Here is a 13,875-nt window from a genome sequence, read left to right on the forward strand (position 1 = left end):
TCCGTTGGGTGTTATTTAGCCATTTTGTGTAGTTTTACTAAAAAGAATCTGTTTTTGTAGCAACTTGCTGACAACAGGAATGAGGCGGACGCCGTTTCCTTTCATTAGTTTTGTATCTTCTCCTCAAACCCTCCGAGGGATTGTAGTTTTTTAACTCTTCCAGGAAACTTTCTGAACACAGTAAGAATGTACTCACTGTCGTTTCACCCGCTTCATTCAGCAGACAATCATGTTGTAGACGTCGCCATGTTTATTGACTTAGAAATAGTTGTTTTGTTGACATTGTGCGAACGTTTCATTAGTTTCACATATCGACTCGTTCCAATGAAATGTAACGTGTTCTAGCTTTAAGAACTGCTGCTTCACGTAGTTTTATTGCTTTGGTGTTTTCCTTTTCCATCTTCTGAGCCACGATGAATTGCAACATGTGCAGTGATTCAGTTGTACATTAGTGGTTGAACATTTGCATCCAAACCTTTGATTGTGTGTGTGGACAGGCAGAGATCGATGTGTGTAAATACATATTTGAAACGTCTTGCAGTGAAGTTTCATCACAACATGGTGGTTCCTTGTTAAACTGAATCAATAAAGGCTGTTGATTTGAGAAGTTGTTCTGCTGATATGAAATTCAAAGTTCAATTTTTATTCCTATATGATCACAAATCTGAAAATATTAGATATTGTACAGTAATAAAACTTTGAGTATATACATAGTGTTCAGGCTGTTGCCTGTGGCGCCTTTTTCTTTTTCATTTGTTTTCTCTTCATCAGTTTCTTCTTCAGCTGTCCTCGTTTCTGCTTCTGGATGCACTCCTGGATCTTCTGCTTGAACTGTTTCTTCTGGCTCCGGATCTTCTGCAGCTCCGCCTTCCTCTGGGCCTCCAGGTCTGGATCCTGAGAACGGGTCGACATGAGGCTGCTTTCACAACTCTTACATTTTATTTACAGAAACCTTAGCGTTAATGTACAATACATATTAATTCATTCAAGTGGCAGAAAGTCACTGTTTATATTTACTCTAATTCTGTACTTGAAATCTAATTATTTACATTCTGATGTTTCACTTTATTTCCATTTTACTGCATTACATTTCAGAGGAAAACTTGACTTCAATACATTTATTCAGATTAAATGAATAATGACATTATTGTAGATTAAACTATTGTTCAGTATATAAATGAACTGAAACTAGCTACCAGCTTCAACATTAACTTGGTGTACTTTACACAAATATAAATCCACTTTTACTTCACTATTTGTTTCTAAAAACAGGCCATTCTGCATGTTTTGGTATTTTAAGTATATTTTGATCCTAAAATTAATATTTTATATTCATGATTTTTACCTAAAGTGTTTCTAAACTAGTGTTACTTTTACCACTAAAGATCAGGAACCTGTCAAATAAACTGAACTTGTTGTTTTGTTGCTTCATCTGGGATATTCACACGTTAAACTTGAATTAATTAATTCAGGAGCATCTCAATAAATTAGAATATCATAGGGAAGTGTATTTATGTCAGTAATTCAAAAAGTGTTATTCTAATTATAATGATTATGGCTTACATATAAGGAAGACCTAAAACTCTGTCTCAAAAAAAATTTAATTTGACAAAAGTTTTAAAAAGTGTTTAATATGAAAATGTTGTCCATCTATATGACTCAATAGTTGGTTGTGGCTGTTTGACTTGAACTAGTGGAAACTGACTTTAATGATATTTAGAGTTCTTACTGATCAAACAGAAGAAAGTGTTGAGCTGTTTACGTACCTTCCCCTCCAGGATCAGCTGTTTCCTCTTGTTGATCTCCTTTTTCTCATCAAAATCTGTTGACTCAAGTTTCTAAAATACAAAGAAAGATGAACAATAAAAACGTTGCATGTCATTTTAGTGAAAAAATCCAAATCTAATAAATGGAGTCGAGTCCAGTCAGGAACTGAACTACTGAACCAGAACAGAAAATAAAGAAGTATCGTACTATTTCACACTGACGCCTGGTCACGTTGACCTGAGTCAGGATCTTCAGCACCTCCTTCTCCTCCACAGGGAACTCCTCCAGCTTCGTCTCTACAAACACAACAACAACAACAACTTCAAACACTGATGAGGATCATCGATCATCTCTGGGTTCTTCTATAGACAAACATGTTTCCTCTGCATCGTAGGATGGTTATTGAGGATGATGGAGACATATTAAACAGTTTCTCTTTGTCTCTGTGGTCATTTTAATACTCCTTATTGTGGGATGTTTATTTTTAAGGATGTTATTTATTTGCTGTCTTTGAATGTTGAACATTTTGTTTTTATTTTGCACCTGCAACCCAGAATATAATGCAGGACAATCTACTTTAATTCAGCCTATTTTTATTCATATTTTCACTTGTTTTAGCTAAATAATTTGCTTCAAATTTTAACTAATCTATTATCTTAGAAATCTGGATTTTTAGCAAATTTTTTACTTAGCCTACTTCTAAACTAGGTCTCTACCTTTTATTTTGCAAGTTAAAATAAACGAATAATAGCACATTAAATGTGTAACCAGTAACTCACGGATCTGTCCCTCGATGGCGTGGACCAGGTGGATGTCGTACTGCGTCACCAGGGTGATGGACACTCCGTTCCTCCCTGCAGGAACAAACAGGCATGGATGAGCTTATTTAGCAACGACTGATCCAGATAAAGGTCTGGAGGACACGAGGAGGTCAGAGGTCAGAGGTCACCTGCTCTGGCTGTCCGTCCCACTCTGTGGATGTAGATCTTGGGGAGGCCGGGCGTGTTGTGGTTGATGACCACCTGCACAGTCGGAATATCTAAACCTCTGAGAGTCAGCAAGGAAACACAACAGGTGGTTCAGACAGTCACAATCTGAATCTGACTGTTGTAAAGAAACCATCATCATCATCATCATCATCATCATCATCATCATCGTCCCTGAGTCGTGTCTCACCTGGACGCCACGTCTGTCGCTATCAGGATCTTGAAGACGCTCGCCTTGAACTTGGCCAGGTTAGCAAACCGTTGTTTCTGCAGACGATAAAGAGCAGACGTTCATTCTGCAGGACTCATTTACCTGCTTTATCCCTCACACATTATAATATACATATATATATATATCTCCATGGATCATTATAATATATATCTCCATGGATCATTATAATATATATCTCCATGGATCATTATAATATATATCTCCATGGATCATTATAATATATATCTCCATGGATCATTATAATATATATCTCTATGGATCATTATAATATACATCTCCATGGATCATTATAATATACATCTCCATGGATCATTATAATATATATCTCCATGGATCATTATAATATATATCTCCATGGATCATTATAATATATATCTCCATGGATCATTATAATATACATCTCCATGGATCATTATAATATATATCTCCATGGATCATTATAATATATATCTCCATGGATCATTATTATATATATCTCCATGGATCATTATAATATATACATCTCCATGGATCATTATAATATACATCTCCATGGATCATTATAATATATATCTCCATGGATCATTATAATATATATCTCCATGGATCATTATAATATATATCTCCATGGATCATTATAATATATATCTCCATGGATCATTATAATATATATCTCCATGGATTGTGCTCGCTGATGTTAATGAGGTAAATATGACTTCCTCTTCCAGTGAATTGGGATTTAAGACAGTAAAACATTGTTAAACTCATTTCACCAAAATGTTTTCTAATTAATAAATAAAGCGACTTCTAGCAGCCACCGATCAACTTCACCCTCCTGCCAACATCCAGTCATTTCATCCTAGAGTCTCACCTGTTTCATCTGAGAGTCTCACCTGTTTCATCTTAGAGTCTCACCTGTTTCATCTTAGAGTCTCACCTGTTTCATCTTAGAGTCTCACCTGTTTCATCTTAGAGTCTCACCTGTTTCATCTTAGAGTCTCACCTGTTTCATCTTAGAGTCTCACCTGTTTCATCTTAGAGTCTCACCTGTTTCATCTTAGAGTCTCACCTGTTTCATCATGGAGTGGAGGGAGATGGTTGGAAAGTTAAATTCCCGCAGCATCATGGTGAGGATCTGGCAGTTCCTGAGGAAGAAGCAACACTTTTATGAAATAAATATGCTTTTGTATTTGACCCAAACCAAATCTGCAACATTGTATGTACATGCACTATATAAGGCTTTTTAATTCAACTGATTATTTTAATCATTGAATAATCTCCAGATTTGTTTGTAGGTGTATAGATTAGTTGTTTGATCTTGTTTTGTTTTGTTTGATGTCTTTAATGTCTTGCTTTGTCGGTCCAAAACATTCAGTTTAATGGGATATAAACCGAGAAAAGCAGGAAATCTCATTATTTAAGATAATAAAAACATCATTTTATAACATTTTTGCTTGAAAAAATGACATTAACAACTAATTAATTATCAAAATAGTTTCTTGGATCTAATTGTTGCCGCTCTGATTTAATCCCTCTTGTGCGTTTCTTACTTGCAGGTGTTGGTGAAGATGATGATGGACCAGTCGTCGTGCTCGTCACTGAACTTCTGGATCAGGTGGACCAGGTACGCGTCCTTCACCTTCTCTGGAGTCAGAATGTACCTCTGGTCCAGCTCCTCCACGGTCCGGGTCCTGTTAATGACAATATGTCCTGTTAACAACAGTATGTCCTGTTAACAACAGTATGTCCTGTTAACGACAATATGTCCTGTTAACGACAATATGTCCTGTTAACAACAGTATGTCCTGTTAACAACAGTATGTCCTGTTAACAACAATATGTCCTGTTAACAACAATATGTCCTGTCAACGACAATATGTCCTGTCAACAACAATATGTCCTGTCAACAACAATATGTCCTGTCAACAACAATATGTCCTGTCAACAACAATATGTCCTGTTAACAACAATATGTCCTGTCAACAACAGTATGTCCTGTCAACAACAATATGTCCTGTTAACAACAATATGTCCTGTCAACAACAATATGTCCTGTTAACAACAATATGTCCTGTTAACAACAATATGTCCTGTCAACAACAATATGTCCTGTTAACAACAATATGTCCTGTTAACAACAATATGTCCTGTTAACAACAATATGTCCTGTTAACAACAATATGTCCTGTTAACAACAATATGTCCTGTCAACAACAATATGTCCTGTCAACAACAATATGTCCTGTTAACAACAATATGTCCTGTTAACAACAATATGTCCTGTTAACAACAATATGTCCTGTTAACAACAATACGTCCTGTCAACAACAATATGTCCTGTTTCACTGTTTCCTGCAGACACAGATCATGATAATAATAATAATAATAATAATAATAATAATAATAATAACCCTGCAGCTGGTATGGATTAAGGATCCACTGGATCTCCTGTAATGATCCAGTCAGAATTATTCTCAGTCAGCTGCAGGAACAACAAGAGTCCTGCTCATGAAGCCTGTGTGTGTGTGTGTGTGTATTACATGCAACTGTCATTTTCAGCCCAAATTATAGATCAGAACAATGGAATCAAGCCGTGATATTGTTTTATTCTGCACCACTTTAAGTCTACTGACTACTGCTAAAATGTCTGAGCATTAATAAACCCGACTGAATACTCAAACACACTTAACTCCTGTTATTTGCTCGACTGCCTTACTTTCTGAAGGCGTTAGTGCAGACGACTAACAGGCTAACTGATCCTCCAGACTCGTGCATCTGTTTTAAGATTCTCACACAGAAAGCATCTAAAGAGGCAGTAAAGCTAAATCAAACGTGGCCCTGAGTGTTCATGGTCACCTTTAAAAAAACAAAAAGTACCTGAAAAAAGCATTTTGATAACTACAAAAACACTGAATACACCAACTAAAGTTTAAAAAGGATGGGAATGAGACGTGTTCCGTCCAGGTGACTCACTCTGACGAGCTCTCCCAGAAGAACGGTTTGTTCATGGCGATGTTCTTCAGCTCGGTCAGCGTGTCGGTCAGCGTGGCGCTGAACAGCAGCGTCTGCCGTTTGGCCGGTAAAACCGCCAGGATGGTCTCCAGGTCTCTGGTGAAGTCGGTGCAGCCCTGCTCCAGCAGCCGGTCCGCCTCGTCCAGAATCTGATCAGTCAGAAAACAGGATGAAGAAGAAGCTCCACCGTTCTTCATTAGTGTCCTCGTATGACAATCAAACATTTATAACTCACTTCAGCAGCTGTTCTTATTTCAAGGAAACACAAAGGAGCAATGGTATTATCAGCTGACAACAATAAAAGGTCGATATGATAACCTGCAGCTTCAAAAGGGTTTTAAAGTATCTTGTCACAAAATAAAATCATAATGTTGCACATATGGACTTTTCTTTTGCACAATAATGTCGTTATTTTCTGGTCTAAACCAAAGAATTCAAACAATAACGTTAGCTATCAAACAATGCAACAAAGAACTGATAATTCTGCCAGCTGGGGTAAAAACCTGCTTAGTGACGAGGAATTAATGTGGAAACACGATTCATCTGGCTGTCGGCTGGACTGGAGGTTTTCACAGTGAGATAATAACTCCTTGTTTTAGTTTCCTCGCTATAAACAGAGACCTGATGAGGTCTGAGTCTCACCAGGAACTGGATCCGTCTCATGCTGAAGGTGTTGGAGCTGCGGATGTGATCCGCCAGCCGGCCCGGCGTCGCCACGACGACGTGAGGCTGGCTGGTCAGCTCCAGGGCCTGGGCCACCATGTCTGTCAACAACAACAAGCACCAGACAGAGTTCAGCTGGTAAACACTCCTCATGACAACAACAACAACAACAACAACAGACTCATCATAAATAATAAATGATTACCCATTCCTCCAACGATGATGCAATCCTTCAGACCCAGCGGCTTCCCCAGGACGCGAAACTGCTCTGCGATCTGATAGGCCAGCTCCCTGCATGACATCACACACACACACACACACACACACACACACACACACCATCATCATCATATGGGGACATATTTCTCACAATGCTATTCATGTTAAGTATCAATAACATAATAATCTGATAGAAACACGTCCTGACTGTTAAACTTTAAAGGACACAATAAACTCATAATATTGAATTTGTAGCTTCATATTTTCTATTATGTTTCTTTTCTCATTGTTGTATATGGTGTCCAATGGTTGTCCTCCTACATTCAGATATGGAAGAAACGGAATTCCAAATCAAGTTGTGTGTAACTTTAAGGTATCAACATAAAGTGTAAATGTCCGTTTAGTGGTTTGTAAATGACTTTTTATCTGTTGGTAAGAGTTCCTGTTGAAGAAGAACAAGACAATAAACTAAATGGACAATGAAGCTTACATAATAAATTACATCACAGCTGATTTCTAAACATTCAAGTGTTTTTGTGTGTATTTCTTCTAATAAAGGTGTGGTAGTGTGTCCAGACTGACCTGGTGGGAGTGAGCACCAAGCAGAAGATCCCGTAAGGATCCTCGGACAGTTTCTGCACCACAGGAAGCACAAAAGCTGCAGTTTTCCCGCTGCCGGTCTTCGCACAGCCCATACAGTCCCGACCTGCGGAGAGACACACCTTCTATAGTCACTACCTGCAACACAAAACACCTTCATCCACCTTCTATAGTGACTTTACCTGCGGAGAGAAACACCTTCATTCACCTTTTATAGTGACTTTACCTGCAACACAAAACACCTTCATCCACCTTTTATAGTGACTTTACCTGCGGAGAGAAACACCTTCATCCACCTTTTATAGTGACTTTACCTGCGGAGAGAAACACCTTCATCCACCTTTTATAGTGACTACCTGCAACACAGCAGCTTCATCCACCTTCTACAGTCACTGGGATTAATGGACTGACTTTATGTGTAACTCCTGGTCATTGGGACATCCAGAACTCATAAAAATAATGATAATTTATTAGATCTTTGCTAATCTACGAACCCACAACATGAAGATCTCCACTAACAGGTTCTAACAGATAGTTCTGGTAAACTCAGCAGCAGTCTGATGAGAAAAAGGAAATGCTGAAGACTGAAAATGTGTTTGAGGAACCAGAAGCCTGAACTTCAGTTAATAAATAATCATTTTAATGACGTGAAGCCACTTTGAGTTCATCGGCACGTGCAGTAAACAAGGTGTTAGCTTATCTGGAGCATCTGTCTTCTTCACCGTGTTTACCTTCCCTGATCAGCAACAGATCGATACATTGACTGATTGTTTTAATGGAGATCTGCATTAATGATCGGGACTGTTCATAGATATTATAAATAGTGATGTTTATATCTGATAATAACCTTCTAGTATCGGCGGCATGCAGTTCTCCTGGACGGGGGTCGGTTTATTGATCCCCAGCTGCTCACACTGCGTCACCAACCAGTCCGCCAGGCCCAGAGACCGGAAGTCCGCCATCTTTGATCTTCTCTTTATCTTTATCTTTATTCCTGGTTCTCTTTACGACTTTAACCACTAAAAGACTATTTTAAGGTAGAGCACAACATCCTCGTGTGTTTCATGGATGGCTGCTGCGTGATGACGTAGCAGCACGACGTCTTGTTTTCTTCTTCTGCGTGTTCCGGCAGGCTGGAGGTTGCGCAGGCGCGTTGCTGCCCCCTGCTGGTCAAACATCAGTGTGGCCATCAAAAGGATGACATTTTATATATATATATATTTTTTTTTTGGGCCCTGGAGAAATTAAAGATGTGAAGTTAATTAAACCAGTTTTTCTCTTTAGTTACAGCTTGAGCTTTTCCCCAGAACTGGAGCGAGTATTCAGGTATTAGTATTAGTACACATAAAATTACTAATACCGTATTGTAAAAATACTCAATTTCAAGTAAAAGCGGTCTTGCAATAAAAATGTTACTTGAGTAAAATTATATGAGATTAATCAGGAAAACTGAAGCATTAAAATTAGAAAAAGGTCCTATGATGTATTACATCATTAGATTATTATTCAGCTACTCATGCATTAATGTAAATGATAATAATAACAATAATAATAATAATAATAATAATAATAATAATAATAATGTAAAAGCAGGATTTCACTGATTTTATAACAGTGATTGAGACGATTGTTAAAAAAATTTCCTGATAATGGTAACACCTTCAAGAGGCTTATTTTATCTAAACAGCTGTCCAAACCATAACATTATTTAAAAAATAATAATAATTTATTAATTTAATACCTAAACCAGTTAAATCCTCTTATTTGTAATTAACCATTTCAGCTGTACTTAAACTGTACATACTGTGAATTAATAATAATTTAAAAAAAAAAAAAATTTATAAGCTCTTCGTCTTTTGTATGCAAAAATCTGTCTGACTTTGTCACTGGTAAGCACACAGTGTAAAATATAAATAAAAACAGAATCCACAACTTCCTTTGGTATTAAAGTTGTACAATCTAAAGAATCTAAAAGGTCACATTGAGTTAATTTAAAAAACAGATTAAATAAACAAATCAACACCAATTATTTTATATTCCTTTGAATGACCAATGAAAAAAAATGATGAAAGAAATAAAAAAAAATAAAAGAAGAAGAAGAAGAAGAAGAAGGGGGGGAGGGGGGGTCTTATCAAAACAACCCAGTTCAACTTGCATCAAAACAAACAAACAAACAACAACTGGATCTGATCTGATGGATGAGAGCTGATCTGGTTTTATCTGCTCTGGAGCTTCGGCTCGGATCTTTTGCTCAGTGAACAAAATAAATTGTTGTTTTTTTGTGATGCAGAAAATATGAGAACATAAGTGAGAAAAAGTAAAACTTTCATCTTTTCTGTTTAAAACACTTCATACTGTACATCACATTACTGTACATTACATAAAGTAATCTATCTATCTATCTACTGAGAACAACAAAAAGGATCTCAGTCATTCTGACGTTCTCTCCACTCAGAGCTGGATGATTAATTAAGATCTATTAAGATTTAAAGATCAATAATTAAACTTCTTCTTCCTTCATGAGGCAGAAGAATCAATTGTTTTACAGGTTTTTTATTGTATTGGTCTATTTTCCCAGCTGATAGAGGACCACTGATCTAATCTATCACAGATTTTTAAAATCTTATTTATTTCTTATCCTTACATAATTTCACAGTGAATACTCCTTTTTTTTCTGTGGCCCTTAGTTTATTATTATTATTATTATTATTATTATTAGTTTAGTTTCACCTTGTAATTGTGTAAATGTCAGATATCTTTATTCATCAGATTTCAGAAGGAGGCTGATGTTGTGGTGCGTTCAGGGCCTCTGGACGGGTTTTAACTCTGAACTATCACCTTCATGTCTTTCCTGCTGATTCACACTGACTGACCTGAAATAATGAGGCCTGAAGCCTTCTGATCCTTATTAACAGGACAGTTCAACCCACAAATAGAAAAATACAGACACTTCCTCTTATCTGTCATGCTTTTTATCTATCTAGATTGTTCTTTCTGTGAGTGTTTCAGATATCAGCTGGAGAAATGTCAAACATAAAAACTCAACAGTAACATCAGTATCATGACCTGCTTGATCAAGATGATCAGATCTTGTTGTGAGCAGAAGGAAGGATAGAAGGAGTAAATTAGTTCCTACATGATGCTGATAGAACTTGATCAGCCAATCGATCATTTCTAGTCAGAGACATCAGAGTGTTTAAGATGTATTTTAGTCCAGATGATGCCTTGTTTGGCTCATCTGGTCACTTTGTCTTCCAGCTGCCACTGTGATCGTGATGAAGAGACTCTCTGAGTCTGATTTACTCTGCTTCACCTGAAGAAGAGACGTTTACTGTGAGAGTTCTCACCGGGCGGCCAGAGGCCTTTAATGCCCTCTGAGCTAAAGGTTCAGCTCCGTCCAGCTGGGCTGCAGACTGCCGACCAGAGTCTTCCTCAGTGAGTCTTCCTCAGTGAGTCTTCCTCAGAGAGTCTTCCTCAGTGAGTCTTCCTCAGTGAGTCTTCCTCAGAGAGTCTTCCTCAGAGAGTCTTCCTCAGAGAGTCTTCCTCAGTGAGTCTTCCTCAGAGAGTCTTCCTCAGTGAGTCTTCCTCAGTGAGTCTTCCTCAGTGAGTCTTCCTCAGTGAGTCTTCCTCAGAGAGTCTTCCTCAGTGAGCCTTCCTCAGTGAGTCTTCCTCAGTGAGCTGAGAGCTGTTAGCATGTGAAGGATGTGATGCTGCAGTCAGCTGCTCTCTAACAGGCCACTGAGCAGCTCAGCAGCTCTTCCACCACATTTGATGCTCCGCTCTCATACGTTCAGCTCGTATTCATCCATCAGTGGGTTATTCTGGATCAGGTGAGCTCCAACCAGCCTGTTAATGAGTGAAGCAGCTCTTCATCTTTATCTTCATCAGCCTGCTGCAGCAGAGGAAAGCTGTGCAGCTTCATAAGAGGTAAATGGGTGAAATGGTTTCCACTTTTCCACTTTTCTGAAAGTTTTACATTCCCAGAGTTGCACTTTGAAACTGTCACAACATTATGCTTTATGGAAATTTAACATCTTTATTCTATATTCTGTGGGGAATATTTCTATTTCCATTCAGTGTCTGAACTGTTCAGAATTGTGTCTTTGCATGTTTGTTTATGGTTTTTTATAGTTTCTGTCAGATCAATTCTGATTGATAAGAACATTAAAACCTCATGTGCCTCAAATACAGCGGAATTTGTTTAAATAAATCTTATAAATGTGATAAAATCAGTTAAATGGGAAAATAGAACGTAAGATGTGATTTGATTCTGTATTGTGCAACACATTTCACAAAATCTACTGAAAAATCAATTGAACAATTGAATGATTGAAACATCAATCTGTGTTTGTTTGTTTTCAGAATGATTTTTACAGACTCATATCTGTTCAGTACAGTTCAAACCAGGTTAAACTGTGATTTACACTGAGATGAAACAATCATTTGATGACATAATAATTGATATGAGATGTGCTCCACTGATGAATAAAATCATTATATTGATATATTCCCATAGGGACTTCATGTAAAGGCAGAATGAGATTATTGAGCTTTGTGTTGTGATACAATTGGATTTCCAGTCTTATATTTTCTTCTCCCTATATTGATTTATTAGATTTGATCCATCATAGCATTTGATAGGATTACCATATATCTCTTTATATATAATATTATCTGATTTAAAGGGATCAGTGGCTGCAGGATTGTGCATCTGACAGATTATTTTCTGTAAACAGCCATTTGGCTTCTGTTCTTCCATCTTTTCTTTCAGATGCTTCAAGCTTTGATGACGCTGCATCTCGTCACTAGGCTGAGGCTTTAAGCTGTCTGCATGTAGTATTTCAGATTCTGACATTTAGGGGCTGAGGAGGAGGCGGGGCTTGTAGTCCGCGTCGTGGCCGTGGGGTGGCGCTGAAGAGGCTCCATGGTCCCACCGAGAGAGTTGAATGGGATCCCGGTGTGATCTGGCTCAGAGGCGGGAGGGGAGCACAGCACAAGTCCTGGAAGAGGTTCGAGCCAAAAGCTCTCCGCTGCCCGACTTTCTGTCGACATTCCTCCGTGTGTCCGCTCCACAGAGCGCAGCCAAACGATTCACGGTGCGTAATTACGCACGGGCCGACTGATCCGCGGTGTTATTCGCCGGCGGACAAAGGAAGGCAGACAGACTGGAGTACAACTGAGTTGAGAAGAGAGGAGTACACTGCTGGAGGGGAAACGAGGGGAATCTGGAGTCGGAAGTGATTAGTCTTTTTTTTACTCTCAGGGTTTTCGGGGAAGAAGGGATTCAGTTTGGAAACCTTTTGCAGAAAAGGACAGAAAAGTGGAGCGTTGAGAGGAATCAGCCCCAAACAGCACCAGATCCTCGGAGCATGGGGTGAGTTAGACATGTTGCTGTCTGAATGTTCCCGCTGGCTGGAAGTGATTAGTTTAAATGGCGAAATGCTAAAAAGTGAACTTTGTGGTGACTTGTGGGGATTTTCTGAGCTTGTGTCTGATTGGTCCGCCGGGCAAACAGCACATTTCACTCCTCTAAAGCCTTAAAACCAGAATATTAACGTGAGGTCAACGTTTCACACAGAGATGTTTCTTTGTTTACAGTGTGACAGACAACAGACAGACTGATGTCCGTTATTGGTCAACCAGCTGATCTCCGGTTACACCGTGATGACGTGTGTGACCGTAAAAAGGTCAAACTCACGTGTTGACAAACATGAAGCTGTTTTACATTAAACACACACAATAATATCAGTTTATGGTCATATGATAAATCACAGAAACAGATTACTCATGCATCCTGCAGTTAGCAGAGTGACACTGGTTTCCTGTTCTCCACACACACACACACACACACACACACACACACACACACCACACACACACACACACACACACATACACACACACACACACACACACACACACACACTGGTCCGTTTCCAGGTCGATAGCTGTGCAGGAGATTCTCGGTGGTTTTGCTTTGGGAAGCTCCTGGTGTCGAGCTGTACTCGTCTCATTAGCTCCCTGTGTGTGTGTGTGTGTGTGTGTGTGTGTGTGTGTTGAATTATACATGGCCTTCAGCTTCACACACACCTGAACCCTCCTCACATGCTGTCAGCCTCCCCTGGGCCGGTTAGTGACACGATAATAGAGACGCAACTGAAATGACTGGAGCATCCTGTTACCATTCATTATTATTATTATTATTATTATTATTATTATTATTATTATTATATATTATTATTATACATTCAGATATTCAGATAGTTTAATATCTGGATAAAAATAAACTGTTACTGAGGGCTGGACCATTCATTATTATTATTATTATTATTATTATATATTATTATTATACATTCAGATATACAGATAGTTTAATATCTGGATAATAATAAACTGCATATCACCGTGAAGCTTGTT

General features: G+C 38.3%; 2 protein-coding genes across 2 annotated transcripts in view; one reads left to right on the forward strand and one right to left on the reverse strand.

The window, feature by feature from the left end:
• Positions 1–232: 232 nt before the first annotated feature.
• ddx49 (DEAD (Asp-Glu-Ala-Asp) box polypeptide 49) lies at positions 233–8,567 on the reverse strand. Its single transcript, XM_059340921.1, has 13 exons — positions 8,306–8,567; positions 7,441–7,564; positions 6,845–6,930; positions 6,619–6,740; positions 5,938–6,125; positions 4,515–4,655; positions 4,034–4,109; positions 2,944–3,020; positions 2,717–2,814; positions 2,547–2,621; positions 1,975–2,063; positions 1,767–1,838; positions 233–894 (listed from the first exon to the last, which is right to left on the reverse strand). Exons 1-13 carry the CDS (start codon positions 8,418–8,420, stop codon positions 718–720), a joined length of 1,440 nt encoding a protein of 479 aa, XP_059196904.1. The 5' UTR covers positions 8,421–8,567; the 3' UTR covers positions 233–717.
• A 3,889-nt stretch (positions 8,568–12,456) lies between these two features.
• LOC131977402 (homer protein homolog 3-like) overlaps positions 12,457–13,875 on the forward strand; it is a 56,955-nt gene continuing 55,536 nt past the window's right edge. The window contains exon 1 of the mRNA XM_059340679.1: positions 12,457–12,832. The gene's annotated coding sequence lies outside the window, so the exon portion shown is untranslated. The remainder of the gene's footprint in view (positions 12,833–13,875) is intronic.

Source organism: Centropristis striata, chromosome 9 (assembly GCF_030273125.1).
Source record: "Centropristis striata isolate RG_2023a ecotype Rhode Island chromosome 9, C.striata_1.0, whole genome shotgun sequence".
NCBI classification, from domain to species: domain Eukaryota; kingdom Metazoa; phylum Chordata; class Actinopteri; order Perciformes; family Serranidae; genus Centropristis; species Centropristis striata.

Bases quoted from the DNA above. Each gene is read 5' to 3' on its own strand.
- ddx49 (XM_059340921.1), bottom strand. From the start codon at position 8,420: ATGGCGGACTTCCGGTCTCTGGGCCTGGCGGACTGGTTGGTGACGCAG. The intron at 4,110-4,514 runs GTAAGAAACGCA...CTTCTTCCTCAG, and splicing joins ATCTTCACCAACACCTGCAA to GAACTGCCAGATCCTCACCA. The intron at 1,839-1,974 runs GTACGATACTTC...TTTGTATTTTAG, and splicing joins CCAGGCGTCAGTGTGAAATA to AAACTTGAGTCAACAGATTT.